The sequence below is a fragment of the Callorhinchus milii genome, unplaced genomic scaffold (genome assembly GCF_018977255.1).
Source record: "Callorhinchus milii isolate IMCB2004 unplaced genomic scaffold, IMCB_Cmil_1.0 Scaffold2, whole genome shotgun sequence".
Lineage (NCBI taxonomy): Eukaryota > Metazoa > Chordata > Chondrichthyes > Chimaeriformes > Callorhinchidae > Callorhinchus > Callorhinchus milii.
In genome coordinates this window covers 47,679,494-47,695,913 of record NW_024704743.1, presented here as the reverse complement: position 1 = coordinate 47,695,913, position 16,420 = coordinate 47,679,494, and the positions used below count along the sequence as shown (strand labels likewise).

The 16,420-nt window shown below is 39.4% G+C and overlaps 1 protein-coding gene across 1 annotated transcript in view; it reads right to left on the bottom strand.

The window, feature by feature from the left end:
- Positions 1-16,420, bottom strand: part of jazf1b (JAZF zinc finger 1b) — a 138,841-nt gene that overhangs the window by 22,254 nt on the left and 100,167 nt on the right. Inside the window, exon 3 of the mRNA XM_042331821.1 lies at positions 3,480-3,676. Within this exon, the coding sequence (XP_042187755.1) occupies positions 3,480-3,676 (197 nt within the window). The remainder of the gene's footprint in view (positions 1-3,479; positions 3,677-16,420) is intronic.

Here is a 16,420-nt window from a genome sequence, read left to right as displayed (position 1 = left end):
GCTGGACTACGCCAACTCTCTGCTTGTCAGCCTTCCCAACTCTTCACTCCACAAACTGCAGATCATCCAGAACTTTGCAGGTTGTGTCCTCTCCCGCACTAGGTTCCGTGACCCCATCAACCCCACCCTCGCTCAGCTCCAATGGCTCCCCATCCCCCCAGAGGATAGAGTTCAAAATCCTCATCCTCGCCTTCAAGGCCCACCACAACCTTGCCAAACCCCGCCCCTCCCCACCCACCCCCAATTCGCACCAAATCCCTGACTGTCTAGTGCCAAGGACATCCTCCCAATGTGAAAGGCACTAGACAAATGTAATTTTGCATTGTAATCCAACTATACTATCTGAATATGCTTAAACCTCAGCTTGTCAGACAAATGTGGAGTCCTGAGACTCAGTGGTTAGAGAATTCGCCTCTCAAGCAAGAGAACATGGGTTCGATTCCCAGGCAGGGCAAAATGTTGGGCAAGTTTTCTACTCTGTTTACCTAGCAGTAAGTAAGAACCCGGTTGTTAGTCGATTGGCGGATCGCTTTTCCGAGGATAATAATCCCTTCAAAAAAATTATTAAAATAAATATATAATTTGGGCACTCAATCCATGACTGTTTGTGGGACACTGCTGTGCACAATTGGTTACTGCGTTTCACCCACAAAATATATGGTCAATTCACTTTACAGTATATTCTGTGAAGCGCTTTGAGATGTCTCGAAGATGTGATAAGGTGCTATATCAAATGCAAGTACTATTATTATTAATATAACTTAAAATGTTTATTGCTGGCCTGAAAAGATAGTATAAATTATCTGCCTTCACTTCAACTCGCTCCCTCATTCACCTCTTTCAAGTTCTATCTCAAGACCTACCTTTTAGACTGTGCATTGTGATCATCTTTCCCCTCCCCAACACTCTCGGCACCCACCCCAGCTTAGGTGCCAAGGCAGCACTGTTAAGCGCGTTGGGATGTCCTCCTGATGTGAAAGAGGCTGCATGAATGAGCTCGATTTGAAAAATAAATCACAGTGGGTTAACACATTTTGAAGATCCAATTTGCAAGAAAATCAATCCTCTCAATTATGTTCAGATTTCCTTGTGTCTTGATCCTACAAATTTGGCAACCCGCTCCTTAGAGTCTGACTTAAAGTCTTGTAATATTGTTTGAGTGAGAATAGTATAATAATAATAAAACAAATAATCATAATCACTGCATTTGGTATCATGCCTTTCCACAGGATATATTGTAAAGTGGTGTAACTGTGTTTTGTGGGCAAACACAGTAGCCAATTTGCACACAGCAATGTCTCATAAACAGCATTGGTGTGAGTGAACAATTTTATTTGGGTGATTGTTGGCCAGGAACTGGGAGAAACTCCCTTCTCTTTTCAAGCAGTGTCATGGAATCTTTAACATCCACCCAAACAAGCAGATGGGGCCTCGATTTAATGTCTCATCCGAAGCTAATTCCACGTCAAGAGGATGTCACAAAGGGCTTTGCAGGATATATTGTAAAGTGTAGTAACCGTATATGATATCGGGGGAATCCATCAGCTTGGCACCTCTCTGCTTGGCTGTATTGGCAGCACTCTTACCTCTGGTTCACTACCTGCAGAGGCAGGAGCCGGCGGTTGTTAAGGACGGGGTTGGTAAGAGACGTACTTGTCTTCCTGATAGACTACAGTAAGGTCGGTATTATTTCCACTTTCCGCACTGCATCCTCCCAACCGCCAGCTCCTGCCGTGGCCATAGGAGGACGTTCACCACGGAGGGAGGGAGCAGAAGTTTGAACATTGGAAATGGTCTTGGGCTGGATAAAATCACCTGCCGGACCGGATGCGGCCTGTTGGACCACACTGAGATAGACCAATGATGTTAACTTCATTAGTCTTCTAATGAGCTAACCAGGTCTTCAGTTCTGATGGTAGGGTTATATCATGAAAAAAAGTTCAAATCTCCAAGCTTCATATTATTTGGCGAAGTGAATAATTGATAAAATGTAGTCTTCTTTAAAATCTCAAATGAATGAGGTGTTTAAAAAGTTACGGTAATTGTGAAGTAAGGGTACGGATCGACGAAGGAGAGAAAGAACAAGCATAATACCAGAGTTTGAGTGAGCTAGATGTGATACTCATCCCATTTGCAGAAACTCCTATCCCCATGGATCCCTTTTATAAATCAACAGGTAGCAGAGTTAAGGATGGCAATAGCCAAATAATGTGTTAAGATGTGCTTATTTCCTCCACTTTCATTTAAATCATTTATTGTAACCTGTAGCTGGAATACAATGATGCATATGGGAAACATAGGAGCTATGTCTTCTCAGCTTAATTGGTGTTCTATTTGCAATCAGGCAGTACTTTTTAATGACCTGGCTATAATATAATAATTGTGGGGTGCAGCATATTGTAGAAAAACTGTAAATTGCTTTTTTTGCCCAAAGTATAAATCTAAATAGCTCTCATTAAGCAGTGTGGGAGTTATTTATTGCATGTACACGCCAAACAAAAGGAAGTTGGCACTTAAGCAAACGTCATTGCATAACAGATCACTTTATGCAATTCTTAACAAGAGAGACTCAGTACAGCTCTCAGTCAATGTAATTTTATTCTTTCCAGTCAGTTGGAGACTTGTAAAAAAAGATTGTAAGATTTTTACATGAGGCTGGCAAGTTTTTGCTGAATATGCGGCAAACTCAGAGTTTAGAAACATTTGTGAATAATTTGCACTAGCACTGGGCATCCAGAAGAAAGAGATCTTCTGGTTTTGGCCTCTGAACAGAAGCACACATAATGAGAGAAAGCAATACCAAGATTGTAAGCGTTAAAAAAAAGTGCTGTGCTATGAAAAATGGCACATTGCAACTAGTGTAATTAGCACACAATCTATAATAGAATTAGACCTGTACTAGGATCACAAGGGAAACAGCTGCAGGTCCAATGCAGCAATATTATTTTACCAAATTACAACGCTGTTTTGAAACCACTAACTGATGTGCACAAGTATTCGAGCTGCTACAAACAATGTATTGAACTTAACTACATCCTCACACAAATGCTGTTTTTATTTTTTCTTCCATAAAATTTAGAAAAACGAAACGTATGTACATGAACTCGCGGAGAAAAGTTTTAAGTTGACTAACTTTTCTGCCTGTTGCTCTGGCTCATGTCAACCCACTGCTTCTATTAACTTTTTACTGTGTTGTTAATAACAAGTCTGGCCTTTGCATATGTTATGATATCACTGCATATGTACATAGAAGAGTGATTAATGAATCCTGGATAGAAAGGGGCAAGACCAACTCCTGCTACTGTACTGTTCTTGGCTAGTAGTGTTTGAAAATTGAGTAGGTATCAAATAAAACACAGACAGAAGGGAACTAGAATTTTTTAAAACAAACATTTTTTCAGTGTTTTAATTGTATCCAGTAACCTGTTGCACTACACTAAAACATTTACATTTGTTAATCCAGTCTGGGACCCTCTTACCTGTGGGAGTACTGCTTCGAAATGATGAAGATGGAGTAACAGGTGGAGTGACAGGGGGTGTAAGGCTGCCACTGTTGTGACGCTGCGGTGTGGAGAGACTGCCCCGTGAAAGCGTGCTCGATAATGATAAAGATAGTTTTGGCTGAATCTTTTTCTTCAGGGATTCCTGTTCCCTTCGAGCAGCATCTGTCATAAACCTACAAACAGGAAAAAAAAGAAAGTGTGGTAACTAGTGACTTTCTACAAGAGAATAAAAAATGACTGTATTTTGTGGGAGTTTCACTCACAAAATATATATTCCGTGAAGTGCTTTGAGACGCCTTGACGATGTGATAAGGCGCTGTATCAAATGCAAGGATTATTATTATTATTATAAAACAGCTTTGATTCCCAAAAAATCAGAGCTTACGAGGTGCTTTTTAAGAGCCACTGTAAAAGCATTTGTAAGGGTCAGGGCTTATAGAAAGGGTATTAGAAACACTCACATTTCTTGACAGACCGTGCCCATTACCCAATGCTAAAAAAGATACTGTCAATGAATTCAGCTACCTCCACTCATAAACTTCCATACCAAAAAATGTGGTTGAAACATAATTCATTGTAGCCTTTACAAAGAATCTACAATACTAAAACAGGTCTTTCTGCCAACAAGTGTATTATACAAATAAGAGTCAGCCCTGATCCTGCCCGCAAGTGAAGTGATGCCCTACCAGGGAGGGGTGAAGCTATGAGACGAAAATGAGGAAGTAAGGATACATGATACAGAAGTGCCCGAATTAGGGAAAACAAATCCTAAAAATTCAAACTGGTTACCATGCTGCTGTATCATTCTTTGGTAAGTCCTTTCTTATGAGTCTGGGGAGAAAGATGGCCAAGAGTACAGTCAAAACATCTTAAAGTGGGATTGGTAGGGAAAGGAGGGAGGCACAGGGCTCAATGAGTTCCAGAGACCAGGGCAGAGTGGCTGAAACCTTGCCCACCGATAGTCGGCAAATAAGGTAGGGGAGATGAAGCAGGCTGGTGTTTGCTGAGCAGAGAGAGTGCAGTTAATAATAATAATAAACCTTGCATTTGATATTGCGCTTTCACATCTTCTAGACTTCTCAAAGCACTTCACAGAATAGACTGTAAAGTGAATTAACTGTGTATTTATGGGCGAAATGCGGCACCCAATTGTGCACAACAGTGTCCCACAAACAGACGTGGATTGAAATGACCAATTTTTTTTTGAGGGATTATTATCAGGCGTGTGGAGTAAGGAAACTTGCCAAAGGTTTCACTCTGCCGGGAATCAAACCCAGGTCTCTCGCCTGCAAAGCGAGTGCTCTAACCACTGAGCTACAGGACTCCAGTTGGGGTGAGGTTGTGGCCATGTTTAAAAGTGAGGATGAGATTGCGTAATTTGATCTGCTGGGAGATGGGGAGCGAGTGGAGCTGGGCAAGGCTGGGGGTGATGGACTCTTGGGAGCCTGGTGTGGGAGAGGATATAAGTTACAGATTTCTGGGGGGTCTGCAGCTTATTTATAGGGAGAAGCTGGATAGGTTGGTGATCAGGGAAATAATCGAGCCTGGATGAGATGAAGGCCTGGATGAGGGCCATGGCAGCCTGGGGGCAAGAAGCAGTGGCAGGCAGTATTGCAGAAGCAAAGGAAGGAAAGTCGAGTGAGTGAGAGCCTGGATGTAGGATTTGAGCTTGTTTCACTGATTTCAAAGTTCCTTTTCTTAACAAGTAATCAATCTTTAAAATGCTTTTGTTTAAAGAAAACTATACATTTCAAGAACAAAGACTGTAGAATTGACTAAAACATGTCAAATCCAGTAAAACTGTTCAGAATTTGCTTTTGGTATAGCACAGGAAGTATAATGTAGAATCCGAAATATTACAAAATTATCCTAGTGCTAGAAACAAAAAGAGTCTACAAACAAAACTAAAACTGCAGTACATCAATTGCTGATGGGACAAAACTGTAGATTTGGTTAAAGCATAGGGTGTAACGTGCTAGTCTGGTAGAAATGAATCAGAAACCCCGCTAGGATGGAAATGGTTTAGCATCTGACTGCATAAGAATGTAAAAGCCTCTAAGGCAACATCCAGCAGGAGTTTCCTTCCTCTGTGTTTGATCCATTTCATAAGCACTGTTATTTGACAATAATAGAGTTTTCATTAAGTAGGAAAAACGCTGTTAGTAAAGGATGGCCACGATTGAAGTATCATTACAGACACAAAAATAAGCTGACACAAACTTTAATAAAGAGCAGTTCGACTCACACAAGCCGAGACGACTCCAAAGATGAGCCATTTTATATTAACGATTCAGACAAAATGGAATCCATTAAATTTTAAACAGATCCCCTCCACCCTGACGATGAGGATTTAAAAAGCACATAAAAACGTAAGGGACTGAATGTATTTTTTACTAATTACCAGATTTCCAGGACACAAAGTGTGGTAGTGGCATCTGCTGGCAGTTTATATGCAATGCTCACAGACCCATTTTTAATCAAAAAGGAGTCTCTTGGGCAACTATCTTCTAATGTAAAAAGGCAGAAGCCTGCCAAATAAAAGTTTGATAATTTTTGTCCTTGTGAAAGGAAAATTCTGCAACGAATACCTATTTTATTCAACAATAAGAACCCTGACTTAAATCTAAGGCTTTCTCACCCTGTAAACTGTGGACTCTTGCTGATACATAAGCTTGCTGTAAACTATTAAAATAATGAATCCAGACCGGGCAGCCCACAAAGAATGGCCGCCCACATTTCAGCCTGTTTACCAGAAGGAAGGCTTATGGAAACATTCCCTACCCCCAAGCACATGCATAAAGTAGACCCATGAATTCATGACATGAAAACCTGGTGTAAGGGAGCCTCCTGGAGGCGAATATTAAGAGTTGCACACACACACACACTGAACAGCTGGATTGGCCCAAAGCAAATGCCAACATTTCTACACTAATACAAAGATTGGTCTTTTTGTTTAAACATTTAGATATTTATATGTAGTAACTTACAAATAAGGTTAGCAAACAGACAGTGGAATTTTGATCACCTTATCAGGTTGACTTAACTTGTGAGTTTGTACTTGTGTACTGAATAACATAATGCTGAAATGAAAAATACTGCAAAAAAACTGACTACATTAGGGTCAACCTAAGGTGAGTTTCCAATGTATGTGTATTTTCCCAGTTTTCCAAGAAAAGGCAATAACAATTGGAAAGTTTTTTTTAATATTACTTGTTCCTGTCTGAAAAAAACAACCTTTCTGAACTAACATTTTGTGATACAAAGAAGTGATTTAGTGAAAACAAGAGAAAATACAGCAAATGCGCATCTGCATTGATTCTTAACATTTGATTCCTTAGTTTGAAGTAATCCAAGTTTCACTAATTGAATATAACAGCTCATAGGAGTGTGTTTCACCCACAAAATATGCAGTCAATTCACTTTACAGTATATTCTGTGAAACGCTTTGAGACGCCTCGAAGATGTGATAAGGCGCTATATCAAATGCATGGATTATTATTGTCAAGAGCTCATGATAGGAAACATGAGGAATTTCTGGTTACTCAACATAGTAGGAGTTAAAACAATAAGTTACTACAACACTAGTAATAGTTATTTTAAAAACCGTGTGCCGCCTAACTTAATCCGGTTCAGGATTGAAATATGTCTCATCCACACACTGGATAGTGCAGTAAAAGTAGGAAGTGGAAGGATAAAGTCCCCTTTATCATAATGCTTATTATAAGGAAGCACTTACCTCCTCTTGCAACAAGTATTCTTCATAAGCTCTCCCCTTCAAAACAAGCAGCAAAAGTAGGAACTCAAACCTTTTCAATTTATTTCCTCCTCCATCTGTTTTTCCTGGACTTTCTGGGTCACACAACATTGTGGTCAAGGGAGCAGGTGGTTAATGTGGTTCTTATGCTCCATCAATGCTCCTCTGATTCAGTCAGTCAGTCAGTCATCGGAAATGCATGTCATTGACCATTATCCCTCTAATAATGCATACATGCATATATCTACCTACATATTGGAATATTTTCCCACCTTCCACTTTAAATATATAAATTTATAAATCCATTTTACAATGTATTCTGTGAAGTGCTTTGAGATGTCTCAACGACGTGCTAAGGTCCTATATCAAACGCAAGGATTATTATTATTATTCTCACACACTCATTCGGTAAGGGAACAGACAGCTGGCATGCACCATATATTATAGTTTGGCTTGCAGGTTTAGGACATATCTTTAAGTCCAAGTTTGTGCTGAAATCACTGTGGGGTGTCTAGTTTTGCTAGATACGTCTTCTTGAAGCCAATTCAGACCAAAGGAGAACTTTTTTTAATAAAAGAGATGATATACCACATTTGCCCACAAAATACACAGTCAATCCACTTTACAGTATATGCTGTTAAGCACTTTGAGAGGTCTCGAAAACATGATAAGGCGCTATACTTCTCAACAACATAATAAGGTGCTATAATATCAAATGCAAGGATTATTATTATATTCATATTAACCACAAAAGGAAAAATGCCTTGGATTCAAATTTTCACAGGGATTCAAACTCAAAATCTTTTGGTCCATTGTCAGGTGCTCAAATGACTGAACTAGCCAGGTACAACTTCATGGTACCAACACATTATACCCACACACTGTAGATTAATTATTATTTATAATAGGTTCCAGAAGGACTTGAAGTCTGGAGTGAGAATGAAATCCCATTAGGATAAACATTTTAGTTGTGGGAAATGCGCAATAAGCTGAAAAGTAGCCCCAGTCCCATGGCTAAATTGTTATGATCTCATTTATGTGGAAACAGGATTTATAAAGCTTTTTGCCAAGATAATGGCAATTTCTGATAGGTTGGGAGTGACATAATGATTTATTAATGTTATAACAACAGCAAACTTGTAATTGTGGAATTTATAACTGAAAAATAAGCAAGCCAATAATAAATCAATGATCTTGAAGGTTTTTTTTAAAATGAACAATCATTAAATGGAATAAAACTTCTGTGAATCAGGACTCCAGCCCCACTAAGTGTCTTGTTCAAAATGAAAACAACTGTTAGAAAGAGGGTGATGTTTGGAAAAACAGTCCGAATCATTTTAGAGGCACATCTGTAGAAATGCTGTGTTTTACTTTTTCCTGAAAGTAAAATTAAACAACGTACTTAATCTCAACTGTGTGATCCCAGACTATGTCGAATTCAAGATCCTCACCCTCACCTACAAGGCCATCCACGGCCTCGCTCCCTCCTACCTCTCTGACCTACTATCCCCCTACCTACCCGCCCGTACCCTCCGTTCCTCTGGCTCTGGTCTGTTCCACATCCCTCGCCCCAACCGCCCTACTGTCGGTGGCCGGGCCTTCAGCCTCTCAGCCCCGAGGCTCTGGAACTCCATCCCCCAGTGCCTTCGCCGCCTCCTCCCTTTCCTCCTTCAAGGCCGGTCTCAAGACCTTTCTCTTTGACTGTGCCTTCAGCTCCCCTCTCGACTCTCTACCACCTCCTCGCTCCCTCCCTTCCCTCCCCTCACCATTTCCCCTCTGCTCGGGTCCTGACCCAACTGTACAGCGCCTTGGGTCGTCCTCCCGACGTGAAAGGCGCTCAATAAATGGAATCTTGTTGTTGTTGTTGTGTGTGAAAAATAGGTTCTGACTTAGATCTCAAAGTGAAACATAATGAGATCATGATTTCCGGCTGGACTTGAAACAGGAAAAGTTTTAGAGTAATGTATTGTGGAAGAGACTCCTTTCAGGTATAATTTCTTCTCTTTCCCTTTTTGACTGGAAGGCAGATGACTCACTCTCAGGCTCTGCAAAAGCTTGTCTAAAACCAGTCGCGAGGAGATGCATGGCAGGGGTCTGGGACAATTTCCCCTATCTCTCTGGCCTCCACTTGGCATTTCCCCCATTAGAGCACAGCTGAGCCTGCGAGCTCAGTGTGTGGGAATCACAGTTCTGGAGTTACACTTCACCATTCTGTAGCACAGTCTGTTGAAATTTTAGCAACATAATGAATCAGGGCACTGTATTTTATTTGAGTTCTGCAAGCTTAAATTTAAAATCTTGAAAAATAACCTGGCTTGCAGGAGCTATCCATCTAGTTTGAATTTGATAACTACTGCCAAGTTCCACCAAGATTATTCTGAGTGACTGTGAGCTTTCAACATGTCAAAATGATCAGTAGTAAGCTGCGATTAAGACGTGTTATTACTGTACAGATTCAGAATAGCAAATTTGTATATTGCAGTGCATTATAATGAGCACAGGGGAACATAAAATTTCACGGTTAAGAGAACAGAGAGAATGGAGCAATAGAGGAAAGTGAAAGTTACATTGAACATTTAGAGCACCTGTCTCACAAGCGAGAGGACCTGGATTCAATTCTTGGGCAGGGCGAAACGTTGGGCAAGTTTCCTTTCTCCACACGCCTCTGTTTACCTAGCAGTAAGTAGGGACACAGTTGCTAGTTGATTGGCAGATTTTTTTCCGGGGGTAATAATCCCTTTAAAAAATAATAATAATTTGGTCACTCAATCCACCACTGTTTGTGGGACACTGCTGTGCGCAATTGCCTACCGTGTTTTGCCCACAAAATATACAGTCAATTCACTTTACAGTATATTGTGAAGTGCTTTGAGACGTCCTGAGGATGTGATAAGGCGCTCTATCAAATGCAAGGATTATTATTATTATTTCTCCTTCACCTGCCCCACCCAATTCAAAGCTCCTCAAGACTCACACCCCAGGAAAGAGCCTGTCCTCTTACCAGCAACTCTTCATAATAGAATAGCTGAGATGAGAATGCTCACAGTGAAAAGGATTGCTGTTCGTAACCCATTAACTACCATTTAGAATAGCAGTGATTATTTCCCCTTCAGTTATGCAGATTTGGATTCAGCTGGAATACTTTCAATATTGCACATAATGCTGAAATTAAGTGCATAAGACACTGGGAAATATTCCCATTCAAATGAAGCTCACAATGCAACAGAGAAAAATATGACGAAGTATTGAAAAAAGCTAAAGTAGAATAGACAGAAACAAAGGTTAAACTAAAAGGAACAAGAGTGGATGTTTGCAAATAACGTTATAAAATATAAAGGTAAAATTAATTATTTTTAAAATGACAATGTTAGCATTGTTAATGTATTTAGCTGATCAAATTCACCAAATTTACCAAACAATGAAGAAAAGGATTTTAGTCCATGTCAACAAGTTCACTACATAGAGAGCATAGAACTTGACTGTCCCTAGAGAAATAATTAGCACTACCAAAATAAATAGCGTGCTTGCAAAACAAATATACAGAGTACACTTCAACATTAAAAGTCACAGCCATTCAAAGCTACAGTACTTACTAAAACAAATTCCAACAGATTAACAGCTCAATCCATGCGCTGAATCAATCCAGTTTTAGCTCACACCTGGGACTGAATTTTACTCGATTTATATTGTTAAAAAAAGTGTTTGCTTCATATTTCATGACACACACATTTTATTACAACATAACTCTTGCTGTCCCCTCCCTGTTTGCTGCATTTCAATACTTCTGTGTGTGAAGGAGTACCTGAATTTTAGATGAATGTACTAAACTCTTTTTTTATCTCTTTACTGGTGCATACTTGCTGCAACCAATGCATCAACTAATAATGCACTCAAGAATGGCACCTAATAAAACCACTTTTAAAAGAGAAACAGTACATCAGCTCCAATTTGCCTGTATTGCAATATAATGCAATATGTTCAAAAATATTCCAATTTATACTGAATTCACAGATTTAAGTTATCCAGTGAGCAGGTACCTAGTGTGTCAACCTGGCTCAGTTGGTAGCACTCTCAGCTCCGAGTCAGAAGGTTGTGGGTTCAAGCACCATGTTGTGACATGGAATTCCTACAGTCTAAACTGACACCCTACTTTAGGGTGTATCAAGACAGTAGACCAAGAGTACAAAGGTTTAAAGTTGTAAAAACAATTTCAGAAGAGCTACCAGGAGGTTTTTGTTTATGCAGAGGGTAATCAATGGTTGGAACAGATTGCCAGGAAGGGTGGTAGAGGCCAGGACACTAAACTATTTTAAAAAGCAGCTTGATGCAGTGATCGGCGGGAACAGTAGGGTAGATATTCTGGAGGGATGAGATTGGTTGGGCCAAAGGGCCTTCTTCCTGGAAATCAATCTTGTGATCTTGTGTGTGCTGGGTGTGTGCTGTATTGTTGGTGGTGCTGTTCTTTGGACGAGATGTTAAACCAAGACCCAAGATCCCATGGCATTATTTGAAAAGAAAAGGGAGTTTCTTCTTTTGTCCTTGCCAATAAACCCCAAAATAAAATTGGTTAATGATTCCATGGCTGTTTATGGAACATTGCTCTACACAACATGGTTTCCACAGTTGCCACAAAACACAGTCACTCCACTTTACAATATATCTATGAAGCACTATGGGACGTCTTCCTGATGTGAAGTGTTCTGCTGTCACAAGATCAACAGGCAGGATGTGGAAGTGCATGGGCACAGGACAAAACCAAGCATATTGTACTTTGGTGCATTATATATCAAGAAGAGGAGACAATATTTATTTTGTATTAAGAGTTTGGGTATCCACAAAAAAATTTGGGGGGGGAGGGGGGGTGGAGAAGGGCTGGGAGATGGATAATTCATACTTTTAAAATCAATTAATTAAATACAATAGTTAGGAAATCGAAAGATTTAGAAACACCAAATTGTCCTATTCTCACGATTCTTTTTAACCAGGAACTCATTACTAATATGATTTTATTTTGGCACACAAGAGGTCAATCAGAAAGAAATCGTGTTTGTTACGTGTGCAAATTAAATCTTGGGGCCAATTTGAAGGTTCAATATTTCCTTTTTAAAAAAAGTCTGAAGCTCCTGTAATTGCCCAGTGAATGGTACTGTCTTTAGAACAGGAGGCAGCAGTAAGCCGTACAGATCAAGAGGTTGCAAGTTAAAATCCAGTGATTATTGAACTGTGCATTACCAATCATTAGTTTGGGATGGGGAAATCAACCTGCGTAAACTACTTCTGATTACTATCAGAGACCCACCCGCCTCCCAATCTCCCTACTGAAAGGTGCAGCATTCAGATATCTGTTGAGACAGGAATGAACCTGGCTGTCAATGCAACACATGACTAATGGACACCTGCACAAGAAACAGAGAATCATTATCTGAGAAACAGATATTTTTCTGTGTAGAAAACTATTGTTTCCATAATATACCCAATATTTAAGAAAGGGGTCCAAAAAACCTTCCTGGGGTCATCGGAGAAAACAATAAGTGGTAAAACGAAGATAAGCTACATATGAATTTAGTTTCTGCACCCTTCTTCTGGTCGGATGAGGAGAGAAATAAGGTAAATTTACCTTGCAGCAAAGTTTGATTACGCCCTAATGCAATTGAATTTGCTGTGCTTGGTCTATAAGCCACCAGTCAGGAATAAACATGACTTAATTTTTACAACAAACTATGAGGTGAATGGATATTTTTCTGTGCTGAAAAATTCTGCGATTCTATGAACAAGGAGTATAATTACGGTATTGCACTGTACTGCACTGTCACAGTGCAGTGTTTGTGATCCATAAAATCTCAAGCCTGCATATAATGAGGTGCGATTGCTGTTTTCACTGTGCATGTGCGTAGCTAGCCGGCTCGCTCCCTATACGCTGGTTGGTTTCTGTGGTAAGAAAAAAAATGTCCAGCTTTCAGACCATTCCGTCACTTTCAGTTTGATGGGCAAAGCAGAAAATGAAGCATTTTGAGATGTTTTGATGTGATAAGACACTACTTCAAATACAAAAAGCATTATTATATATCTATAAGTAGATGTGTTCAATTGTGCATATATTGCATATAAATACATGGGCTGAGATATATTAATAACTGCGGCTATAAATACAAATGTGTGATGAATTTATTTTCCAAAATCTGATTATTGACTGAAATAGGAAAGTTTGGATAACTGTAGAAAACAGAAAAGCATTTCTCTCTACGCAAAACATGTTCTGATTTTTTACGACTAGTTTCTTTCTTCATAGCATCCACTCCATTCTCTCCTCCCCACACACACCCTTTGTCAAGCCATCTGAAAGCTCGCTTGTGGTCCTCACTCCATCCCCAACCCACTACACAGCTAAGACATCAGGAAAGCCAAAGCATAAATGTCAAACAAGCCTAGGTTTCCAAATTAGGTTTCCTACTCTTGTACTGAGTTTCCTTTCTCCACGTTGCAGCAAATCATAAGTTGAGGGTAGGATGTAAAAATCTATGGTTGTCTCAGTTATATGAGACCTTACTTGTGTGAAGAGTGCTATATAAATCCAAATTGTTGCATAATAATAATGTTATATCTGTATAACACGGGTCCTTATACACTTCCGATTTCAGGTGGCTGACTGGTCAGCTTCCTGCACATCTTGCTCAAGCGCAAAAGGCATCCCGGCGTAGCAGCAAACGCTGGAAATACAGCCGTTATCAGCAGCCTTTCTTATTATAAAGAAGGGCCTGATTTTATGAACCCAAAGCAGTGTGTTATATCAGATCTGACTGCACTTTGTTGGAAATTTCTTACCGTACTATAAATTATGAAGAAATTATTGCTCAATACACATCACAAGTAATTAGGAAACACAATATAGTTCTTGATCTTTGAAATGATAGCTTTAATCACAAAGATCCCACCTGATGATAAATCCAGTTGTTTTTACCAAGTAAATACATCAGCACTATTGAAATCAAATGAACTATTGCAGTGACACTATGAGGTGGAAACCATATGAAAATTGCTATTTTAACACAAGCAACATAAATAGGCATAGACTAATTTATTATATAATAATAATCATTCTTGCATTTGATATAGTGCCCTGTCAGGTCTTCAAGACGTCTCAAAGTGCTTTAAAGAATACACTGCAAAGTGTAGTGACTGTGCAAAAAAAATGAAGGATTATTATTCTATGGGCGAAACTTTTCTACAACTTTACAAAAACTCTTTGAATGATTAAAAAACAGCTCTGATTCAATTGGCTTCAAGAGTGCTATCATTAAGTAATTGATACATGAGAGTATGAATCCCTCTTTTATTCCCAGTCATTTTAATCTCCCCATTCTCTCTGAAGCATACCTCAACTGTGTTTGGTACAAAACTGGCTTCCAAGCATCTGCTAATACCTCTCCTTGTTATCCAAGACTCTTAACTTTCCTGCTCTACTGCTGGGAAGCAAGTGGCCTATGATCTGCACTTTCCCTACAGCAACATGGAAAAGATCAGTAACTCAGTGGGGTGAGAAATCATAGGCACAAACCCACATCCCTCCACTCCCTGCTGCTCAAACTCCACAATGCCTTTCATGACAATTTTAAATAGAGACTCAAGTGGAGTTTGTTAATACTGCAGTGTGGCCACACCAACACAAACTACAGACCAATAGCCCACACCCCCCACCCACCCAAAAAAAATTGTCTGATGGCTAAGTACACATAGAGAGATACATAACAAGAGACACAAAAAATGAATTGTTAATGTTAATATGCCCCCAAATTAAAATGAATTGCTTAATCTGAGAAATACTGTTTAAAGCAATAAAATACAATACTGTATTTTAAAACTACACTTTCAGAATGTAGTTAACTACACCAGCAATAACCTGCATTTGTTCCACTAATCATAAACAGAATTTAATACTGGGGTAAAAAATGGGGCCCAATATATCAACACGTTTTGGCTTTGATCAACCAAAGCAATTTAACACTGCATAGCTGTACTCCACTGGATAGTATTCAAGGTTCTTGCATTCTTTTACAGTAGCTGTTTTGCAACTAATGTTTTTCCACATCAGGGAATCTGTCACACGCAGACATATATTCCACAGGTGTCCTGCTGGGCTATGGCAAGCCTAGAAGACTGTGGTATACAATGGGGAGTTGAAATGGAAAAAATTCTCCAATGGACATGCTTGTAACAACAGCAGGAGGTGAAACCACCTTGAGAAACCTAAGATAGAAGAATAACAGGTTACAAGCCTGAGCTTAACTAGTAGAGTGGTTTGATGAAATGACCGAGAAAATAGATGAAGGCAATGCTGTGGATGTGGTTTATATGGATTTTCAGAAAGCTTTTGATAAGGTGCTGCATAGTAGGTTTGTTTATATAAAAAAGATGCTTGGTCTTAATTGAAAGTTAGCAGCTGGATAGAAAGTTGATCAAAGGCTAGGAAACAGAAGGTGGGATTTCAGGGTTGTTATTCTCAATGGAGAAAGGTAAATAGGGTGTCCCCCCAAGGGTCAGTGTTCGGACCATTGCTTTCCTCCATTATATAAATAATCTGGATTCTAGTATAAAGAGCACATGAAAATAATAAGTGTAACTAACAATGAAGAAAATTATAAGCAACTTCGGGGGGGAATAGGCTGATCAGTTGAATGGACAGTTTGGATCAAATGCAAGGTTATACATTTTGTGAGAAAGAATAAGGAGAATAAGGAATATATGTTGGTGGTAAAATATTAAATGGAATGGAAGAGCAAAGGTTTGGGGATTAATGTCGATAAATCGTTAAAGGGAGGATAGGTGAACAAAGCTGTCAAAAGTCTAATGGAATCTTAGGTTTTATCAGTAGGGGTATAGAATATAAAAGCAAAGAGATAATACTAAACTTATATAAATGGTTAGTTGGACCACAATTAGAGTATTGTGTCTAGTATTGATCACCCCACTTTACGAAAGACGTCAAGGCAACAGAGGAGCACAGTGCAGATTTACTAAGATGATACCTGGGATGAGTGGTTTGGCCTATGAGCTGAGACTAGAAGAACTGGGACTTTTTCTGCTGTAACAAAGAAGGATGAAAGGTGACCTGACAGAAGTGTTTGAAATTATGAGGGGTTTTGATAGTCAATAGAAATTATTTCCA